The sequence below is a fragment of the Diadema setosum genome, chromosome 11 (genome assembly GCF_964275005.1).
Source record: "Diadema setosum chromosome 11, eeDiaSeto1, whole genome shotgun sequence".
Taxonomy (NCBI): domain Eukaryota; kingdom Metazoa; phylum Echinodermata; class Echinoidea; order Diadematoida; family Diadematidae; genus Diadema; species Diadema setosum.
Genome location: NC_092695.1, coordinates 5,517,759 through 5,542,254, shown reverse-complemented (window position 1 = coordinate 5,542,254; position 24,496 = coordinate 5,517,759). Strand labels below are relative to the sequence as shown.

The 24,496-nt window shown below is 38.0% G+C and overlaps 1 protein-coding gene across 1 annotated transcript; it reads right to left on the bottom strand.

Annotated features, from left to right (window-relative positions):
- Positions 1 to 93: 93 nt before the first annotated feature.
- Positions 94 to 22,860, bottom strand: LOC140234642 (lysosomal Pro-X carboxypeptidase-like). The gene is made up of 9 exons (XM_072314675.1): positions 22,479 to 22,860; positions 16,158 to 16,298; positions 15,408 to 15,509; positions 14,734 to 14,915; positions 11,474 to 11,631; positions 9,749 to 9,921; positions 8,389 to 8,553; positions 5,233 to 5,420; positions 94 to 2,401 (listed from the first exon to the last, which is right to left on the bottom strand). The coding sequence occupies exons 1-9, from the start codon at positions 22,650 to 22,652 to the stop codon at positions 2,197 to 2,199; spliced, it is 1,488 nt and encodes a 495-aa protein (XP_072170776.1). The 5' UTR covers positions 22,653 to 22,860; the 3' UTR covers positions 94 to 2,196.
- Positions 22,861 to 24,496: the final 1,636 nt, after the last annotated feature.

The following is a 24,496-nucleotide window of genomic DNA, read 5'->3' as shown; positions in this document are numbered from 1 at the left end:
TCACACTGCCTCATCCAAATCCACACATACATTCTACTGTTCTATTCTGCAAACCATTACAATATTACATACACCAATGCAAGAGCAGCATCATCTGATGGGATAGCTTCTTTATTTAAAATTTCTCTTATCAAAAAATATATATTTGACTTGATGCATACATACATGACCAAAGATCAACAATGTTAGGAAAGGTAATAATGCTAAAACTATATTTCTCCTTTACATGACAATACAGTACTTTGCTTCTCACATCACTGCAACAGCATTGATATACTAAGTTTACCTCTCTAGTCCATTTCAGTTCGATACTAAGGGTGGTAATCTTGAGTTTTATCTAATAGTCTGCCCATAAAGTCAAACCTGCCTTAGCGGTCACTTGTCTTTAGTGGCCACCTGCTGTGTATATATATAAGTATATATATGGCCACAAAAAAAGTCCCAACCAGCAACATCAGCTAGTTTGATTTCTTCTCCAGTTAGCAAAGACATACTAACATCATCAATAAACACGGCTATTGAATGTAATGCCCCTAATCCCATTGTAACTCCTTGGCCTCAAGGAAGGACCAGGAGTAGGTCATCAAACTTTGCACGAAGGCTGATTTACACAATGACGGTGCGACTTGCAGTACTCTTATGCTCATGGAAAACAAAATCACTGCATGGATCCTGTATAGTACCAGTAGGATCCACATCTGCACCTTCAATCAAGAAATCCACAAATTATATGAAATAAAATCAGTTTTGAAGCTGTGATCGGCTACACTCCAGCGGCTTAAAAATTACCACCCCAAAGCTCCCCATTGTAACAAAAAGTTCAAATTCCCATCATGATAGACAACCAGATATTTGCACCCTAGTGGTTGCAACAGAGTTGTCAGAAACTTGAAACACACTTTGCTCTCACAACGTGAGGGTGCTATTTCAGTAAATGCTGTTGCCATGTGTTTACTAGTGTGTGCATACAGTGCACTCCCGTCATAATGAACACAGTTATGACAATATTCTGGTTACAACGAAACAAAAATTCAGGCCACAATAATATCCGCTCTATGTTTTTTTTATTTATTTGTTCGGTTGTACCAAAATTTCGATATAACGAAAGAAAACTGCCGGTCTCAAGGACATCGTTTCATAACGGGAGTCCACTGTACCAGCATGACTTGCTTGCTCGTGTAGGCTGTGTAGATTTATTTCTAGCACATGATAAGGAAGTTGACACAAATACTTTTTTTTGGATCAATACTAGACAGTATCTCAGCCATAATTCACTAGAATGAGACACTTCCATAAAATAGGAAATATGAAGGGTAAGGTAGATACCTTGCCATACCCACTAAAAATAGTCTGCTTAAAATTCAAATAAAAAATTCCATTTGGAATTGTTAACGGACACCAGACATTTTGTCAAATGTGGTCATGAAATTGCCGTTGTGTGCTGTGGTGAAAACTGAAAATATTCCTTAAGTCCTATGATAGCTCAAATTGGCAACACTTACACAACATCTGCTAATTGCATAGAAATTATTTAAAAAAATGAAGAAAAAGAAAATTACTAAAATGCAGGTATGACTGCAAAGTCTGTGGGCAAGTAAAACATCTTCCTAGCAACCTACCAATCAGCTGCACTTGCAAAATGTTTTACAAATGATACCTACTCTCTTGTACAACAGAGAAGGAAGTCTATTTTCTGGGAAATACAAATGTATTTGCAGCCAAGTTGCCACAACAGCATTCTGCTTCAGAGAAATCATAAACTAAGTAAAGATCAAGTGCTGCACAAAATTGACAATTGTTTTAATCACTTTATTTTGATTGTGCAACTGCTTTCTTTGTCACCGGTATTTCATTCTTATGTTGTAGACTGTATGTTACATTGTGAGTGAGATGTTGTGTTGTGTTGTGTGGTGTGGTGTGGTGTGGGTGTAGGTGTTGGTGTTTTTGTTGATGATGGTGTTGGTGTTGGTGTTGGTGTTGTTTTAGTGTGGTGTTGGAGTGGGTGTTGGTAATAGTGTTGGTAATGATGTTGGTGTTGGTATTGGTGCTGGTATAGGTATTGGTGTTGATGTTGGTGTTGATGTTGGTATTGGTGTGGCATGGTGTTGGTGTGGTGTCATGTTGGTGTTGTGTCGTGTTGGTGTTGTGTTTTGTAGCATCTTTTTGCAGGTTCCTTGTCTGTCCCTTTCGAGGCCATCAATGCCCCTTCCACCACTCTGCAATCCATCTACTGATGTTGTCCCTCTCCTCCTGCCGAATCTTGAGCACCGTGGGCGGGTCCGCCTTGTTTGCACCCCTCAGGTCCAGGTGATGTGCACCGTCTGGGATGATACCAGCCACCAGAGTGTCTGAGAGATCTGTGAGCACCCCGCCCCCATGCCATGGGTCAAGCAGGCCATTGCTGAAAGAAATAATTTCCTTGTGTTTAAATTCAATTCAATTCAATCTTTCTTTCCAATTCAATATATAGATATAGAAATACATGTGAATATGAGCAAATTATATACAAAAGTGTTAATATAAAACAATGAAATATTGACAAAACAAGGTGAGATTATGAAAAAGAAAAAAAAAACAACAGCATGGGAAAACAGATAAAGTACATATTAAAGAACTCAAGCTCAATATCATTACACTGTGTGTGAAGTTAAGTAATAGAAAAATGGTATGTGCTAGAAAGCACAAATAGGCTTGTTATGTTGCATATACCCTGAGTTGTATTAATTTTCATTACATGTACATATATCGTTATTTCAGTTAACAATGTCTGTCCTCATTGACGACATACAATTGTACTTACTGGATTATGAATGTATTCACATAATGCTTATCTCAGGATCAGGCTACGAAAGACAAGCAGTCTATGTTGATCTTCCCACATACTGAACCAACTGTTTTCATATAGTGCATGTCTTTCGTCAAAATATTGTCGTACTTTTCATCCTGTACTGTTGTATGTTTTATGTACTGTTATGACATTCTTTCTATATTTTTTATTAGATGTCGAAAGGAAACAAATTAAAAGAAAGAAAAAGAAAAAATGTTATATGATCCCTGTGTATAAGATCATTTCCTTGTGATACAGACCACCAATAGCAGTGATAACACAGTTTGTGGCTAAAAAAAAAGGTTGATTAAATGCTAACTTCACAGCGCATTGATAAAAAGCTGGAAGAAGGAAAGAGGATACTCAAAATAAGAGAGGAAAAAGGAGAAGGTAACAAAGGGAAATTATAAATCAAACATGACCTGTGAAAGTTGTGTCACAATCCCAAACTGCACATTGTTTCAAAAGATTCAAAAGCCACTGTGGCTAAATAGACAAGACCACTAACTCTAAAATTTCTGATCAAGCATTCTTCTCCACAGAAAATGACGATGCTCCTTTAATTCCATTTTGGTTCCTCTCTGTACTTTGTGTTTATCCTCTAGCCTCTTGAAGATTATAACTACTACTTGTCGATGCCTTGTCAACGATCCATTCCGACCATAAATTAATTGTGGTATCGCTATCATAAGTGGAGGCATTATGCTATGATAAACCAAAATGTTTCTATTCAAGAACCTAAAATACTCTGCATGTGAGGTCTATTACAATGTACATATGTGGTTTTAATGTGCTCTCAATTACAGTATACTTTTATAGTTGTAAACTATGAAATGGGAATCACTGTTGTATACTTACACTATAGAGTACACTCATCAACACAAGTGGGGTATAACGTACACTAATACAATGGCAAGATCCAAGTTTTGATAGTCAGTCACACAAACCGAATACTTTTATGGAACCAAAATATAATTCCAGTCATTATTTGGTAGTCCCACATACCCACATTCACATTGGCAATCCTAGCTTGCATGGTCTTTAAAACAAATACTGAAAGTTTGCTCCAGTTCTTACAGTCTGTAGAAGTCTCAAAACATATCGGTGGTTTGCACAAACCGAGGCGTAGGAAGAGGAAGGAGAGCTACGGCATCTACATCTACAAAGTTCCTTTCAAAATACTTATATTGACTGGCCTTGAGGGAGATACCAGAAAATATTCTTTCAGTGCGGATCTGGTATCTCCCTCAAGGCCAGTCAATATCATAATTATTACCTATCCCCTAGGTAAATTAAGAAAATATGTGAATACAGCTATATACTATGATATAGATCAAGCCACATTTGACTACCTATTGATCGTCAACATGTCGAATAATTGAAAAATTGTTCATCAATGTATATCATTCAACTCCAACTTCAAAGATACATATGTAGTTGTAACAGGCGAACCTCAAACATCTGAACGCTTTTACACTTTATTTTTACTTCTGTTTAAATTTGGAGGGTTGTAAAACTGATGGTCACTGTGTAATTATTGAGCACAAATGGACTAGTCATTGTTTGACGGGTAGTGCTGCTGTAAGTGGTCGACCTTGTATGAGTTGATTTATCAGCGTTCTTCAGCGGTGCGTGTAACCGACACCCAGCGACGTCCTGGAATGTTTTCTTTTCGTGGTCGATCGGAATGTTTACATTTAAAGGGATGATACCGTATTCGTGGAGATGAGAATTGGGCTTTTAACTTTTTGCAAGATACCAAGAAAACACTTATGATATAGTACAGAGCATACCATTTTAAGAGGAAAGTAAAACAAAGCGATTGTAATAAAGTGTGGGTCCCACACTTTATTAGAATCGTTCTTTTTTGGATATCTCAGCCATTTGGAAACCAATTTTCATCAAATAAACATTGAATTCCTCATAGAATTACATGCTCTTTCATATTTCATAAGATGTTTCTCATCATCTCACCAAAAAATGTTAGAAACCTGAAATTAGGTCTCAACCAAAACTGTACGATCCCTTTAAAGCAGCAAGGAGGTGGGGAGAGAGATTCCACTCTTTCTCTTCCCACCTCCCTGTGTAAAGTGAATGGCGAAATCCGGAAGATTGCACTGTTTGCACACATTGTTTTGTGTACGGTACGGTGTGTGTAACCGACACGCAGCGACGTGGCGAAACGAATATTGACTGCTGACCTTTGACCCTGTAAAATAACAACTGCTGACCTTTAACCCTGCAAAATAACAACTGCAATTGCCTCGCAAAACTACCTCACTTATAGGTAATAATTGTTATCATTACAACTCTACCTAGGCTCCAAACAAGTGGAATCATTACATTGATGAAAATAATGAGATGAAAGTGATGGTCTCATAAAAATTTCCAGTATGATTGCCTACCTGAAATAGATGTTACTGGATGCGGTAATGTTCTTCCCTCCAAACTGCGTCTTCATCCAATTCGGCCGGGGCGTCACACCCCACGTTTCCTGGCAACCCCTCACAAAGGCGTCGTAGTCCCAAGGCATGTCGTAAAACATGTCGTTCTTTCCGTCCGCGCACGACGGCATCACCATTTCTGTACATGACTTTAAGATAAATAACACAACAATGAAGCAGAATATTATTACAGATCTCTGCAACTTCTGTTGAAGTTGCTAACACCGGAATGCCTATTCAGAGATCTAAACACATTGGCCCGAATTCACGAAGGTGGTACAAATGAAACCATGGTTTAAACCATGGACAAAAACCATGGAGGGCCAAGTGTCGCACGGAATATTTCATTACGAAATTGGTCATTTTGTCGACAAAATTACCGTTTCGTCCACGAAATTGTCATTTCATGACGAAATGTTCATTTGGTTACAAAATAATCATTTCATCGACGAAATGACTGATTTCATAATGAAATATTCCATGCCACACTTGGCGCTCCATGGTTTTTGTCCATGGTTTAAACCATGGTTTCATTTGTATCACCTTTGTGAATTTGGGCCATTTTGTTTTGTTTTTGATAGAAACTTCAATCTAGTTATAACTGTATCCCTCTTAACCTGTCGAGGACAGGCTGATTTTGCTACAACACAGATATCCCACAGACACTTGCCCGAGTATACTCGGGACTCGTCATCAACGGGTTAAGACACTACAACTTCCGTCAATGTTATTGTGACTGTCTAACTCTTAAGACACTACAACTTCCAATATAGACCGATTCAATTTCGATGGCCTATTCACTTACCGCCACTAGCGGCGCTATAACGGTCGCCATAACTGGGGGCCAACGGGGGCTCCCAGCGAGCTAGCTACCCAGCGAGTTGCACTTGCAGCTCAGCAGCCTAGCGTACCCATCGCGCATAGTTAGCCGGGCGCGGCCGCTGCGCCGCGGCCGGCGACCGCCGGCGCCGCGCTAATATTGTGATTGTTTACTCACTGTGGAAAAGTCATTCAGCGGCTTTTAATGCCTTTCTTTTGGACAAATTGAGTGATTCAGACATATTGATCTACTTTGAAAGCTTCAAAGGAAGGATCAGCAAAACACATTGTGCAGTTGTTGGGTGCACAAATAACAGAAAAAAAAAAATGGAAATGGAAGCTGCAGTGTGTGAAATTCAGACACCGCTGACGCATGATAAATTAAGGCAAAATTAAAGACAATTAAGTGAAATACACAGTATAAAAATTTAGAGATTTCGAAACAAACTATGTCTACTAGATTCTCCGTTTAATTAGGTTATCACTGCATAATGTATTATTCGTAAAATATGTTGTTCATCTTAGAAGACAAGTTTAGATCAAAGAATTTGAAAATTCACTTTTTTTTTTATCCTTGGTGTCCTACTTGCCAAAGTTAGAATACACTTCCTGGCTAGACTTTATTATTATGACAAACATTTTACAGCCTACACTACAGCTAAATAAAATGTTTCAAGATGCATTAAATTCTTATATTGTTTTCACTTCTTCAATGTTCAGCACTGAATTGACCATAGGCATATTCAATTTTGGCCTGGAACTCTGAATTTGACTTTTGAGAAAGTGATACTTATAAATATTAAACCATGGATGGTGACAAACATCCGTTTCATAATCATACTAAGAAAGTATGATTTAGAAATCACTTTTGTAGATTATAATACAATGTATTAGGCGTTAGCGTGATGTTATGCAAGGTAACTTAGACCTAAAACAGTTGAAGTTTTGGTTGTAGTCGTAACTTAAGTTTAGGCATATACGGCCTAGCAACGCCTAGATTTATATTCCGTTTGGTTTACTTAGTTAGGCTTGCCTGAAGTTATCGACGACCGAAAATGATATAGGATGTAGGGTTCTAGAAGTCAATAGGTCTACATCTAGTCTGGACTCTTGCCTAGATTTCTAGACAAGATCTAACGTTAGACAGATTCTACCCTGCTGGCCCGACACTCCCGAGTACAAAGGCAAAGGCGTGCCCTAAAAAGGTTAAGTTAGTTGATAGCTTGCAATTTATTGCACCATATCTAGCTCAAGATTCATTATTTGTATTTAATTATATCAGTTAACTTGTCAACAGCCTAGGCTTATTAGCAAGACGTCTGCCTGCGCCTAGCAATAATTCTCGCCAGCGGTTGTTATTCTCTTTTAATACACAAATGTGAATATACGGGGCTTACACGCGAGTACCCAAGTCATCGCCAAAGAAATCCAGTCTACAAACATTCACGGATCGTACCGATATTTACCTTGAAATTCAAGTTTTGGCTGCAGCCGTATGTCATCTACCTATTCGCTCATAGTCGGTGTATTTAAGTTGTTTATTTTTTTTTTATTAGCTTGTGCAAAAAAAACAAAAAAAAAAATGTAGACTCTAGTTGTCACAAATCCAGATGCGTCGATCGCTGCCAGTGCCAGAGATAGCTAGCTGGCCGGCTGGCGCCGGGTGGTAAAAGCACTGGCTGCCGCTGGCACCCTTGCCACGCACGCAGGGCGCTTGCCGACCCGGCCTGTTTGGCCCCCAGTTATGGCGTCGCCTTAAGAGGGCGCACTTCCATGAACAGTCGCTTGAATCGGTCTATACCACATACATTTAAAACAATTGCTTGACAACTTAATAATTGAGGATGTACAATGTATGACACATCAATGTAGGGTGATGTCATAATCACGATTACTAATTTGGGTATGCCATTTAATCATGACACAAACACAAACACACACACACGTTAACACAAACACTCACACATAGTTAAAGTCTGTATATGAAAAATCCCACGGAGGATTGATAACAATATAACATTGTTCATGATTTCAAACACTGATAGGTAATCACTGCAGATTTCATTGAATCTAATATCAAAAGGAATAGCATAAATGAACATAAATTCACATCTTATTTGTTGTCATGTTAAGACTTCCATCCGGGAGGCCTTACCAGTGTAACAAGCTATAAACAGTGAAAAACTCCTTGAAGGAGACGGGGCTATACACAGGGTTCAATCAAGAATACTGCCATTCCATCATCACCATTTACTTGTTGCCAGTGAGCGAGGGCTCACTTTGTGGAAAGACACAAACCTGGAAGCCCCATCCGAGGTCTTCGAGACTACCGGTGGCGTCCTGGCTGAGGTTAAGGCAAGGTGTGTTCCCCGTGTAGTTGTAGTAGACATTGAGACCCTGATGTAGCTCCTCCAGGAGCTGGGCATCGCTGGGAGACGGTATCGTGAAGTGAGAGCAGACGACCTGTAAAGACAATTTTAGGGAGTTTTAGGAAGATGATTTTAAGGGTGCATAGTCCCGGTAGTGTAGAGGGCGCTGTTGATGATACTGCCGATCACTGTTAGCATTGATACGAAGATTACCGAAGTTGAGCTGTCATCAAGAGTAAAGTGCGTAGGTGTTGCTAAATAACGTTGCCTTAGTTGTCTTCTTTGCGCATCGCGCAGTCTGTAGTAATGCCAGGGTGCGTGCATAGGTGCTTGTTATTATGACATCACAAAAGAAGTTTGCTAAAGCTGTCATTCCCCTCAGCCGAATCATGAGCCGAACTGTGATCGGACCACTGACTACAGTGAATCGGACTTCTTCGGACTCGGGAAAGTGGGCCACAGCGTAAGCGCTAAAGAGGAGTCGATAGCCTAGGTCTCTATAGGAAACTTGCGCCGTGCGCCCACGTACGCATTTGACTAAAACACCGGGACCATGCACCTTTAAATTACTGGCAATTCCAACATGATGTTTAGTATCTCCAGTATAATTTTTATATGGTCATTTACATCATGTACATGTACTGTGGTGCTTTTACACTAGGTTGCAGTGCTCAAGACATTCATGACTCGGTCTACAACATTTCTTCCTCTTCATTCTTTTCAGAAAATCATGTACTGTTTCTCCTTGAAGTTTCTTAACCCGTTGAGGACAGGCAGATTTTGCTATAACATGCATTTCCTATAGACACTTGTCCAAGTATACTCGGGTCTCATCCTCAAGGGGTCAAAGCTGAAATATTAGAAAGACGTTACTTATTTGAAACAAAAGACTTTGAACACAAAAGGCTTCAGTACTTAAAATCTATGTTCAGTGCCAAAAGAAACTTTCAGTTTTGATGAAGAATTTTAGTGACATTTCCTTATAGCTACTTTGAAGGCCATAGCGCTTTGTCACATTTTTTGTAATAAATGAAGTTCCTGCTGTGAAGGAAACATTCATCATACAATGTATTTCACTGATTGAACCAAGACGATATTCTGTTACCAGAATTTTCTTCTCATTGTTCTGCCATAGCTACAAAAACATTAAAGCAGGACTGTTTCACCTGTTCAAATGACCTTGTTATGACAAGAGTATGTCATACTTAATTTCATCGCTCTTGAACACAAAAACATGTCAAATATGCTAAAAATGAGGATGACACAGGCCACAGGAAAGACAGCTGTACCTTGATAGGAAATGCCGGAAGCGGTTCCAGGAAGCTAGCGGGGTACGGATAGTCCACCATGGCCAGATTAAACAAGGTGTCAGCAAGCCAAGCGATCAACCCATTCACATCAGCCTCAGTCTTAAGGGAATCACATAGCTGCAGGCTCTGTGTCAGGGTAGCGCGCCCAGAAGCTTTGGGATCCAGAAACAGTTAGATACCATAGAACAATCAAATGGCACACACTAAAAACTTTATTTCTGTAGGTTCTTTGCTATCATGATCATTGTACTACATAATATGTAGCTACAAAATGCCATACGCTATTTTCCATCATTCTTGCAAAGCACTCGATAGTAATACAAAGAAGATTTAAATTCAGCAGCATACATTTTGGGGAAGGGCTATGACGATATGTTTTTACTTTGCCATAGACAAATGTTGACTAGTTCTAGTGCACTTTGATATCATTTTCATATGATTATCATTATATGAAATCTGATTGACACTCGCAGTCAAAATTTGAAAATTGAATCACAAGCCCCTCAAATATCACTGCCATCACAATGTGCTTTACTATTATGATTATTCCAATATCCAGAGGTGTACCATTCTTCATTTGAATGATACCACTAATTCTATCATCAGCGTAAGCAACAATATCATAATCATAAATCATTATCATGATCATATCAATCTTGTCATCACAACCATCCTACCATTTATCTTTTCATCATGTGACCATCATTAACATAATGACCATGACATTTGATATCCATCCCACTCCCCCCCCCCCAAGTATCATATGCACTGCCATCAATTAACTACTCCCACTAGCCTTTTACATATCACTGTGATCACCATTACCATCATCACCATCATTATCATCATCATCATCATCATCATTATCAAAAACAACATGTCTGATATATCCAAAAACTTATCATAATTAGACATCCACAAAAGCATTCTCCAGCACTATCATCAACATGATTACTATTGTCAGTCAACATCAACCATCATTATCATTTTCATCATTCTGACACCAACATCTTCATCATCATCATCATAAAACATCAAGTTTGATATGATTTAAAAAAATCCATCATTGAACATCAACATCATTGTCTAAGATCATCACCATCATAATAAGTCATGTCATTATCACACATCATCATTAAACATCATCCTCATCATCACCATCATCATCACACACAATGTTTAGCATAATCATTAAAGGCATAATTTACATTTTGCAGATGAAACAAAAAACCAGCATTAGTGCCTCAAAATATTTCTAAAATGTGAGTTTGGGATAGAAACAACCGCTGTGAAAATTTGAATCCGTACAATCAATGTTAAGTATTGTTAAATACACAAAATGTGTACAATAGTTATAATAAGAATGCTTCCAGACTAAACCGTCTACAGTTATGGTTTAGTGAGAAAAATGCTGATATCTCCTTATATTTTAGGCTTCATTGTGAAAATTTTATGTGATACGATGTTTTGTGATACAACAGACCTACAGCATATGCATCAAATGTGATATCTTGAACATTTTTTAAATCACTGCTCCCAAAGGTAAACTGGACCTTTAAAAAAGAATCAACATCAAAACTGTCTATCATCATCCCATTATGATCATCGTTGCCACTAATCATAAGCATCTACACATACCATCATCATCATCATCATCATCATCAAATCTAATCCTCCTCATCATCGGCCTGCTCTTAACCATACCTGTCTGTCCAATTCTGGTGATGGTACCCCAGCTCTGGTGAATGGTGTCATGGCACACCTGGCTGGCATTCAGAAAGTCCTCACTGATTACCCTAAACTGTGTGTAGCACGGCGTCAGCCCGGTGAACTGCCATACAGGAGCAGACGCTGCCAGTGACCTGACCAAAAATCATAAATAAATATATGCTACATATAGTAAGCAAATACATTGTAATCAACGTTGGTGAAGGTGATGGGACAAACTATCACTTCCGAGGCGATCTGGATGTAGCTATCTTTCCGAAGCGCAGCTGAGGAAAGATAGCGTACACATTCAGATCGCCAAGGAAGTGATAGTTTGTCTCATTGCCTGAAACTAAAAGTTGATTATTTGCTTTATATTCCACATCTAGGGTCCTAGAAATTCCCATTTTATTCCACATCTGAAACCGTTTTAGCTGTCTTTAGGTATCCTTAGGGCTTAAGCTATATGTGCGCGTAGATGACAAAACAATGAATTTGCTGCGCGCACCGCGCAGCACCGGAGTGAAAGTGCGTTGCACTGTGTACTATCAAGTGACCTAGGTCACATGATAGTCCACAGTGCAACGCACTTTTATTTCACGCGTACTCATCTTGCGTTAGGACTGTGTGGATTGTGTGGAGATCAGCAAAACAAAAGGGACTATCAACAGAGAGTGTAACGAACTTTTCTTCTCAGGTGATATGATGGGCAAAACTACGCTTCATCATGTGATCAGCTCTGGACCAATCCTATTGCAACATTCTTAGTATGTGGAATATAATAACAATTTTATCACTACAATATACTAAGTACTACTACTACTGCTACTACTGTTACTACTACTACTACTACCTCTACAACTACTACTACTACTACAACAACTACTACTATTACTACTAGTGTCCTACTACTACGGTACTACTACTACTACTACTACTACTACTACTACTACTACTACTACTACTACTACTACAACGACTACAACTACTACTGCTGCTGCTGCTGCTGCTGCTACTACTACTACAACTAAAACTACATCTTATAATAATGATAATGATAACAACATTTTATAAGTTATGATGAGGTAAAGATGATAACATAATAATAGTAGTAAAAGTGATAATGATGATGATGATAATGACAAAGGCAACAATGATAAGAGTCATCATCATTTACAATCATATACAGGTGTACTGTAAAAGTGGAAATTTTTGAAGTGTTGAAATTTTTGTGCATTTAATGCAAATACACTGTAAAAACTAGTGCAAAAATAAAAGCATGCTAATATCATTGCTTGCCAGATGTTCAGAAGTTGATGTCTTGACTTAAATCATATCAATGGTCTTATTTCAAAGGCATAATTTACCATTTGCAGATGAAACAAAAACCCAACATTAGTGCTTCAAAATAGTTCTAAACAAAATAGTTCTAAACTGTGAGTTTAGGATAGAAACAACCAATGTAAAAATTTGAACCAGTATAAATGATGTTGAGTACTGTTAGATATACAAAATGTGAACAATAATTATAATAAAAATGTTTCCAAACTAAACCGTAAACAGTTATGGTTTAAATGAGAAAAATAGAGATATCTCCTTATATTTTAGGCTTTACTGCAAACATTTTATATGGTAGGATGTTTTGTGATACAACTGACCTACACATATGCATCAAAAGTGATATTTTGAACATTCTTTAAATCACTGCTCTCAAAGGTAAACAGGACCTTTAAGTCTTTGCGTGTTTCGTGTAACCACTCTTGAAAATAGCAACCAACTAGAAAAGCACTTGGGAGGGCAGACTTTCGCCAAGCAAGCAGCTCATTCCATGCATACATGCATACAATTTCCCAATATAGAAGCCTTTTGTCTATGTCATCAGCTTCCAATGTGAGGTGCCTCGCCCAAGCATAGCACACGCTTTAGTGTGCGTATGAAAACCTCCAGTATTTGCAGCTTGAACTCCCAAGTTCATTGACCATATATGCCACATATGTCTCTTGCTTCACTTTAAAGGTCCTGTTTACCTTTGGGAGCAGTGATTTAAAAAATGTTCAAGATATCACATTTGATGTATATATATATATGTGTAGGTCTGTTGTATCACAAAACATCCTACCATATAAATTTTTTGCAACAAAGCCTAAAATATAAGGAGATGTCAGCATTTTTCTCATTAAACCGTAACTGTAGACGGTTTAGTCTGGAAACATTTTTATCATAACTATTGTTTACATTTTGTGTATTTAACAATACTTAACATCGATTACACAGATTCAAATTTTTACAGTGGTTGTTTCTATCTCTAACTCACATTTTAGAACTATTTTAAAGCATCATTGCTGGGTTTTTGTTTCTTCTGCAAATGGTAAATTATGCCTTTAATAGAGAGTAGAGAGACAGAGTGAGGGAAGAGGAGAGAGAGAGAAATTTAGATTAGAGACATTGATAGTTCTATACTTTCTTAGATACACTCTCATAAGTGTTGCCACTTCTAAGTGTTCCAACATCAAGGAAGAGATGACAGTATCAGTTTCTGTACATGATCAGACAATGGAAAACTGTTACATGCTTGACAATGGCGAGATAGGCCCGTTGCTTCAGCTAACGACATTGTTGTATTGCCACAGTGGCTGTTCCTGTGACTATATGTCAGTAACTTAATCTACTATGTTATCATATTATTTCTTCATATGATAAACCATACTTTAGTTCTTCATAGATTAAAGCATGTCAACATGTGATCCGACGTTACTACCTGCCCATAAGGAGGTAAGTACAAGGAAATACCAGTCAATACACTATTACAACACAAGTGACAAGGATACAAGATTAGAATACACAAATACTTACAAAGATAATACATTTGATGAGACCATTTCAAAACAAAGATAAAATGATGCAATTCTGACATTCCATTGATATACATTTTAACATACTTGGTTATTGAATTAGTAACAAATAATAATATTAATTCCTGACACTCATCCAGTTATATGATGCTATCAAAATACAAAACAGATAAAATAAACTTATTCATTAGTTTATATATTCTGAGCAAATCTTTGACCATTGATATTACTTAATTTAATATTACATTGGTTGCATTTTTTACAATCTACCATCATTACTATGTCAATATGACAGTAATAATTCTCATTCAGAATGTTCCTCCTTCTCCTCCTCCTCCTCCTCCTCAGTAACCCCCATTGATCTAAAACATCCACTCATTATAAAGGGAAATTTTTCATTCTCACCCGCTGATGATGCTGGGGTACTTGATGCGCATCCAAGCTGCCAACATGCCCCCGTACGATCCCCCGAATGCCACGACAGGGACGTTCTCCGCACCTGCAGTCATGGCTTTCAGGTTGGTTACGAAGACGGCATAATCAGCCAAGGCCTGCTCGGCTGTAAGAAAGGCAAGATGAGCAAGATCCTGTAACACAACAGGGGAGAAAAAGCATACAAAAATTCAGAAACAATTACACCAAATAACATACATGGGGCTATGACATGCTATGAACTAATCGACTGGAAATAAATTTATGTGAGCTTACAAATCAGTTACAACAAATAACACTGCCAACATTTTTGTGGTATGGTCACATAGAGATGTTGAATAGGAGTTGTAAAAGAAACATCAAAATACTTCAGCATGAACGTCCATTAATTCTTGAATCATTTGAGCTCTATTTCTTTATTTCAATATGTAACATCATCTTTATATATGATTTACATTTTATGGATCATCATAATATGATTAACGGGATAATTTTGACTTGACAGCACATTGTAAAACTTTTGCATCTTAAATTTTCCCTGAATTTTGCTACTTTGACAAAGAACAACCGTGAATATTTATTTGTCCCTGTGACAAAAAAAGAAAGAAAGAAAGAAAGAAAAGAATTCTCAAGGAGTTGGATCAAACCTTGTACGAGTCATTGCCATATGGCAATGATTTGCCGTAGTAACGATGTTCCGCAAAAACAACCAGTGCCTGGAAGTCTGGGGCTGTGTCCCACACAAAACCCTGTGAGTGATTTAGAAAGCAAATCACGCAATGCATGAAGGCATATTTAACCCGTTGAGGACGAGTCCCGAGAATACTCGGACAAGCATCTATGGGAAATGCGTGTTGTAGTAAAATCAAACCGTCCTGAACGGGTTAACAGGACATAACCATAGTGTTAAAATTGTTTAGACTTACGCAACAACAGAAAACTCCAATACTGTTTCTCATACCAATTTCTTATGCTGTGAATATCAATGAATCAATGAATATTTATGTATCTCATGTGCATTTATTTCAGTAACAGTGTAATTGAGACATACCTGCAATTCTACACATTAAAAAACTTGCAAATTACCACCACCAACATTTCTTTTCATGAGGCTATCAAAGCTAACATATCTTTTTACTTTGATAGAAAAATAAACATACTTTGGCATTAGCACTTTGAAATTCTTCTGAATTGATACTTTCAAAACAAACATGTTTATTATATAAGTATATATACATATTATATATAGAGAGAGATATAGATAGATTGATAGATAGATAGATAGACATTCCTTATTTATTTGTTCATTTATTTGTTTATTTCATATACACAATATAATTTTCATATTGCACAGTTACTATGAGTAAATAAGATGGTAAAAGATTAGACTGACTCACCGTGTTATCACAAAACCAGGTTATGTCTCCCTCATTTCCAGTGTAGAAGAAGATCGGTCCTTGACCAGGTTTCCAGAACTTGTCCGAGATGAGGTAACGCATCTGAAACGTGTCGCTGTTGTGAAAGCTGAAGTGGTCAACCTATTTGTGGGGAAGGCATGGAAAAGAAGCTTAGAACTACATGTAGATGATACAAGACAAGACACAACAAGGCAAGAGAAGACGAAACAAACAAACACACACACAAAACAAAAACAAAAAACTAGGCAATGCATTCAATAATTACATCACTACAACTTTGTACAACTACAAGAATGAGTTGTTTTGAGTGACAACATAAAAGTCAAGATCGATATCAATATTCTGGATAACTGATTTGGTTCAAATTCATGTGAGGTGATTGGAAATATTAAAGCCCTAGCCGCTAGGCCAAGTAACCTGTCCAAAATTCAACTGGCATGGCAACCTTTGGCTACTCATTTAGTATCCTTTTTGTGTGCAGTCGAATTTGGGCATGGGTGGCCAAATTTTAGCCAAATTATGACACGGGAAAAGATCATTATTTTCTGTGATTTTGCCGGTGCAATGAGGAATTCTTATTGTGGGGCACTGTAACCAGTAGTAACGCTGCACGTTCAGGTCCATGCGATTAGCACAGTTCATACAGAGCCCAGAGGAATTCAAGATATGTGTGGCGCTCCGACAAAATGAGTCATAAGTCGCACAAGGACTTTTCCCGTAATGAGCCGAAAATGAAGGGGAAGCACTACTCGGGTCGAAATTTTTTTATGACGGATTTTGATTCCTTGACGTTTTATCTATTTGTACAGAAAATTTCAGCATGTAAAAATGAAGACAAGTGTCCCAAATCACAGTTTTTCTGAGACAATTTTTTTCGGTTACATTTTTTTCGAACGCTCGCCTTCGCGTTGCGTTTCGCACCTATTGTTCTTGCCTGATTGAGACTCCGCCTCCGTTGCTAGGGCGTATGCTAATGAAGCATTGCTCTTGACCCCATTGAAGACAAAACAAAGCATGGTGCGTGCGGCGACGTCGGCGGCGGCGAGGGCTTAATTACGCAATAACAGTGAGCTGACCAAGGCTATCGATTGCATGACCAGCGAGTTGCGTTTGATACATGCACCACATTTCATGAAGTGGTGATTGATGTGACGCACAAATGGCGCTGAAAAAAATAATTCTAACGAATGATCACGCAAAATTTATGATACTTTATCAATGAGCTAATACATGATCACATATATCGAACTTGAAACCTTTCTATGTGTGTGTGTGTACATGTACTTTTACAACTTTTATTGGCCTCATTAATGAATTCATTCAAATAATTATGTATAACTGTCGTTCCCTGGTATGTGACTTGCTGTTTAAAGTTCGTCTTTGGAGATATAGCATGGCCTAAGTTGTCTTTATCAAGTCGACAATTCGCATGATAATTTAAGCCAAATGTGTGTAATCGGTATTTTTATTTCCCCGGTTAATACAACTTATTGCCCTATTTCCTTATGATGGTTTGGGCCCCAACGGCATGGAGAGAAATCGGACGACAAACATTATCAATGCCCAAATAGCTCATGTTCCCTTTGGAGGATATTCTGACTCTTGTCATTTGTGTATTTTTTAGAAGTAGGACCTATTTGAGAAAGTGACAGAAAGCTGTGTCGCTACTCAAAAGTGTGTTTCTTCATTTTCTTTTTTAATCAGAATGTGTGTAATGATAGCTGTTTGTCGTGTCTTACGTGTAGCTGACATGTGAGAGGTCAAGTCTGCAAAGAATTTGGCTAACAGCTTTGCGAAGTAGCAGCGCTAATTGCCTATTGAATTGTGTATTCTGAGGAATTCCGAATGAAAGAACTCGGACGACACTGTTCACGCCTTGTATCCGAGTAAACCCGGCATCAACGAAGCCTTGAACGATGAAAGGTAACTTCCTGCTATCAAGGGGTGGATAATCACGCAACCAGTACAATTCTTTTTTTCGCTATTGATAGCAGAATTAGTGACGTAATGGAGCGACAGTGTTGGAGGATCGGCATTATGTCTGCTAATTTGTAAAAGATTTGTTCAGTCCCCTTTTGTGTTCAGAACCACAGCCAGGGACGCTAACTTACTTTATCTCCTAAAAGCCATCGTTACTACAATGTATCATAAAACGTGAATTTTATGAAAGGTTGAAAGTGATCGCGGAATCAGTTCTTCTGCGTGACACAAGGCTTTTATAATAGCATACCAAGCTTAAATCGTTTACCTGTATAGAAAGGGCGGGAATACACACTTATCGCAATCATCCGGATTTGAGAGTGATACACTCTACTATTTTTCTTCATCTTTCCCCCGACAAAGACCATGGTAATTCAAAACAAACAAGCAAACAAGCAAACAAACAAACAAACAAACAAACAGTTGCATTATATCAGAACGTACAGAATTATTGTGGTTCATGCATAGGTCATATTTTGATGTATAGTAGTCATTTGTTGTCGTTTTTATAGCGTGTCCTAATAAATGCCTTTAGCAAAAACCCAACACAACTTTTATCAAGGAGGGAAGGGAACTTAGATTTAAATATAACATAGTTTATAGAAATCAGACAGGTAAATAAGGCAATCATATACATCCGCATGGCCGATTGTAATCTCTTACTTTGACTATTAAACATGATCGCCTGCATTTGCGTGCTTTTTCTAATTTCTTGAACTTTGCCTCATTTTCTCTTCTTTTTTTTTTTTAAGAATTGCTCGCAACGTTGAAAAATCGTAACGCAGTCCGCTTTCCCGCAATTAAATGTTCCATTTGATTCGTCACTTATTGTTGGTCGGGTGACGCCAAATGTTGGAAACTCGAGCGATGATACATAGCATTTTGTTTGTTTGTTTTCGTCTCATTGCTCAAACAAATTTTGACTACGATTACAGAGGTATCATCTACGAGACTTATCTGATGGTTTTTAATACAGAAATGATCATCAAACAGCAAGGATTAATCAACAAGTCATGCATTCACTTTACCCATCATGTCTAATCGAACTACGACATTGTTGAGGTAACCGCGCCTTTTTATTCTCATAGTTCAAACTAATTCTTGGCATAATCCAAACAAATAATTCTTCATATAATTTCTCAAAATACTCAAAAGATGGCCATAGTCAAAACTTTCTACAAGGATTGCATACGGCAATCTTTAGTGGCCTAAACAAGTTTTCTAGAGCTATCAGTTCCCCCTATGACGATGATTTCGTTTGCGTTTCGAACTTGTACCGAACTGCTTTCAAAACAGCTATTACCTTTATAGTTTGATTAATGAACCAGTCTTTTGAATTCATAACCAACATTCGTAATCGTAACCATACAGTTTACCATAATACTGTCAATAACAGTTGGAAATGTAAATGCTATAATAATAGCATGAAATAAATGAGTACCGATAACGATTATCTTCATACATTCTAATTCCTAAGTGATGCCGCTGCGATAATGACACATGGTTTGACTACTGCTTCAAGCAAATAACAGGAAAAAGGAATGGGATATACTTCTAATGATGATACCACCCCGTACAATGCATTCCACTGTATTTGGTAACATTTGGTTACGTTTCTGTGCGCTTTACGTACGGAAAATAAAAGGCAGATTGATTCCATTAACATGCTAATACACAACGCATTCAAAATGTTTTTTTGGTTTTTTTTTGAAATACACCGTGTATAATGTAATGTTTTAGTATACGTTTTGAAACTTTGAATTTGCGAGTCCTTTGTAAAGTTATAAGGGTTGTTACATTATCAAGCAAAAGGGATTCGGATTTGCTCAGAAGACTAAAAATGCTTTATATAGCGATCGCTCGCAACAGAGACAATCCGCTTCAGTAGATATACAATGTAATTCTGTTTTCATAAAATGAAAGAGAAACGTAAAGAAGTCAACTTTTTAACTTCATTTAGCTTTCTCACCAATATAACTTGATTTGATCTGCCATGCATGATATCGCTGTATGTTCTATTAATTCTATCAAATTATTTGATTGGCGTGCTTGTTTTTTATGCGGACTATTACAGGTAAGTATAGTCACTAATTCATTGAAGATCATAATATTTGTACGATTATGGCGTGTTAGTTGTTTTGTATTTTCATTTTTATGATAATATCACGTGTGTATCTGATTCTGACCACGAAAATATGGCGACTATTTAAATGCGGAGTATGTACTGGAAAACTAATGTCTCCTGCCAGTATAGACAAACTAATTTCTAGTCTATCCCCGCTTGAAATGGAAAAAAAAAAAAAAAAAAGTTCGACTTTCAGCAGATTTCAACCGTTTTGTATAGTGCCTGATACAATAATGATTGTATCTCATGGAAGAAAACTAGTCTCCTTGCCTGAATTTTAGCTGCTTCCTTTTCAAGCTTGCGGGAAAGAAATAGCTGAACATCAATCGCAATCATACGGAAAGGCACATCCTTAAAAATAAACACAGGAGTACTGAGACATACTACTAAATAAAAACGGGCCTTTTATCACTATTGACAACGTATGACATTGAAATGTTCGTTTGTTTGTTTGTTTGTTTTTTTTTTGGGGGGGGGGGTAATACAATTGATTATTCTGAAGGTTCGTTAATCATACAATGAAATATTGTTCGCTATTATCTTAGGTTCGTTAAAAAACAACAAACAAACACACACACATTAAATGCGGTTCCTTTACCCGAAAGTAATCAAGCAATCATTTATTTTAGTAAGGTTTGTGAATACAAAACGAAATGAGGAAGGCCTAAGTATTAATTTAGAATATATGTCAGTATGATTATCTATACTCAACTTCACAAATGCAGAAAGATTGTAACTGTGAATGTGATGTTAAAAAAAAAGATAAGCTTAAGCTACAAGTCAACGAGTCTTTAGATGCTATGGTATTACAAAAGTGACCGAGAATAGGAAGTATATTCATGATACAGTCATAATTATAAACCCAACGTGAAGCTGTCAGGCCTACATCAACCTTTGCTTCTGATACGTATAGTACGTGCAACATTGGCAAGCTTGATAAGCGATAATTCTGTGGACGCAACGCCTATAAAGGATATGTGCCTAATATGGCGGGAATTCAGTATGTTACGGCTGTATACAGCTGCGGCAGAACAGACGCGAAAGCAGTCTTTGATGTTCTGCAACATTACGACCATGTGCGTAATTTGAGGGTGTTTAGTACACGCAAAGAATACGATCTCAAAAGACCACTATCGTTAATTAACTTCATTTTAAACCCCCGCCTACAATGGGTTCTCAGGTTCTATCTAGGTATTGGTATACTTGCTAAACGCATCCTCTTTAGTTTCCATTGACAACAACTACATTTACATGGGAGGAGAATGGAAGCAATCAACGCCCTCGCTAAAAGACGCTTCTCGTAAGACGCATTGCGTGCCCGCCTACAATAGGTTCTCAGGTTCTATTTAGGTATTGGTACTTGCTAAACGCATCCTCTATAGTTTCCATTGACAACAACATGGGAGGAGAATGGAAGCGATCAACGCTCTCGCTATGGACGCTCTTCGTAATACGCATTGCGTGCCTTTTTTTCTCTCTACTGTTTCCTATTGTTTGTGAGTTAAAAACTTGCGGCAAACTACACCGCAGCCGACACACAACGCGTACGCGTACCGACTGATTCATGCGGCGGCAGCGGCACGGACACAAACGCACCGAAGTGTTCATCGGACGACCGTATTGGTCAGAATCGTTAATGATAGACCTGTCCTGCGATTGGTTAATTATCTTACACACCCAAGCTATCGCCTTATACGGTAGTGCGTGCGATGGAGCGTAAACGCCGTCGCTAAGCAGGACTGTTGTATTGAAAGAAACAGGTTGTGAGCTTGAACCTAACCTGAACTTTGAGAGCGATTTTCTCCGTTATTTAGAAAAAGGACTGACATCGTAAGCGTAGTTAATATTCGTTTTTATGATCTACAGGGATGTCGAAATGAGTTGTATTACATATCAGTGTAAAGCTTAAAGTCTGTAGAATTCACATATAGGCATAACTACGATTTCATTTTTTGCGACTTTTGACTCATTCCGACGGAGCGCCACACATATGAATACAAAAGTCCATCAGTGCTGGATTAGCGCATCTCGCTTGCATTTGAGGGCATTTGAGAGCCGAATTGCATTTGAGAGCCGAATTGAAGCACAACCGTTTTCTTCTATTTCTTACTAAAATTAGTTTTGTTTTGTAGCCTATAATATGGCATGGGCCTATGCTCTAGGGATCTGATTATGTGTGTCCTGACCATCCATACCTGTTGTTCAAAGAAGAGTTCCTTGTGAGGGTAGCTGCAGCCCTGATCGCTGATCTTTGCCTCAAGACGGCTGTTGATATGTCGCCCAAACAACACGCCAGCAGCTGGAGAAACACAGCAGATTACACCACCGCACAGCAGCAGCATTGCTGGCCAGAAGTTCCCGCGGTCCATTCTGCCGGACGACACGTCCCTGCTGCGGCGCAGCAGATACACTGGTCGAAGAAGCGTAGAGCCAGAAATGGTTTCTCTTCTTAGATTGCTACAGCTTTAAATCATTGCCCATGGAACCCTTGTAAACAAATTTCAGCGTTTAAGAGGAAATGAATACAGCTGGGGGAAAAAAAATATGAATGAGCTCAATGCAGCGCCAACAGTCGAACTCGCTTTACACACATAAACTGTAGGCAGGAAAGTCGCGGCTTTGATCAGGTGACCAGTCACAAGACCAAACAAGCACGTGTGGCATCGTCAGCGGATTTAACGTTTCTTCTTGTTGTTGGTAGTCTGCTTCCTTCAACCTAAAAGATTTTTGCAGATCTCGGTGACAGTAGGGTGCACGTTTGTTCGGCAAGGAGAAACCTAAGGATCCTTGAATAGCTCTGATGATTCATCTGTCCGACTACAGTGGAAAGATTTCAAGAATTGTTTTCAAAGGGGGGGGGGGAGCACTTCCGGGTTTCATGAGCTAACAAGCAAAAAATAAATAAATAAAATAAATATATAAAAGGGTCTTCAGTTCATCTCTCCCCTTCCACTTTCGGGTTTCTTCAGCTGACAAACAAATAAAAAAAAAGGGTCTTCAGCGCAAAAACATAACCTGAATATCACGCTCACACTTTAATAAGATCTCTGTCTATTTCTTTTTAGTGGCACTTACGTACTTCCGGGTTGAAAAGTGGGAGGGGGGGGGGGGACCCAAAATGATGACACCTTATGTATTCCTGTGTATGGTGCACGGTTTTGGCCAGCCATGCATAGAATGTACGGGGTTTGGAGCATTTCTAGCAACATGCTTTTACTCAACACTTGTCGCCTGCCCGGCGCGGCAGAAGGCTCAAAACCTCAGGAATATGGCCACAATCATGTCATGAAGTTACATGATCACAATAAACTCTGTCAAATTGTGTCATTTAAAAAAAAACAAAAAACAAACAGATTATAGGGTGAAATTTAATGCTGGAGTCCTTCTACTGGGCAAGAGACGCACTAAGAAAATGTAGTGTCTCTGTAGTGACAAAAAGAAAGAAAAAAGGAGAACAATGTATAAATAGGCCTATATACTTATAAAATAAAACTGAACCACTGAAACCAAGTTTATGCTGTAATCACCAACAGTTTATTTCGACACACAAATTGTCGAGTGATTCGTTCTTTTTCAAGTGTGACATCAAGAACACTTGATTACAAGTACCTAAGCGTCGTGGATGCGTTTTTTGATGATCAGAGAAAGTAAATCAAAGTCCCTATACTGCCGGTTATATGACACCATTCTTCTCCAATATTACTCCTTGGTCTTGAGGTGCTTAGATTATTATTCAGATTGATATGTTTTCTTTAAGAGTAAAACATTCCGTCAGATGAGATGGGGCATTTTGCTTAGAGCTTTATAGACTTATTGAAGCAAATGTTGGGTACGACTAGACACATTATATACCATTCAAGAATGCAATATATTTTGTGGTTATATAAACAGGAAAACATGGATTAATCTTCAAGATTAATTTCCTTACTCTGTATGTTTTGGAGCTTTTGAATCCTGTGTGTTTATTCATTTCATTTATTTATTTATTTATTTTTTTTTTTACCTGAGTCCCATAGTATATCTGCATAGTCTAACTGCGGTAATATGAAAGACTTGTATGTCAGTTTCATGTTTTGTTCATGGATTACACTCTCTTTGTTAAAGGAAAAAACAACAACAAGGTAATCAATTTACTTATTTTCTTGCAAATATTATTATCAACGTGTATTATAGTCCAATTGAACTTTGCATCAACTGTGTTAACTAAATATTT

Bases quoted from the DNA above. Each gene is read 5' to 3' on its own strand.
- LOC140234642 (XM_072314675.1), bottom strand. From the start codon at position 22,652: ATGGACCGCGGGAACTTCTGGCCAGCAATGCTGCTGCTGTGCGGTGGT. The intron at 15,510-16,157 runs GTGAGTCAGTCT...AATCACTCACAG, and splicing joins CCTGGTTTTGTGATAACACG to GGTTTTGTGTGGGACACAGC. The intron at 9,922-11,473 runs GTATGGTTAAGA...TGGATCCCAAAG, and splicing joins CACCAGAATTGGACAGACAG to CTTCTGGGCGCGCTACCCTG.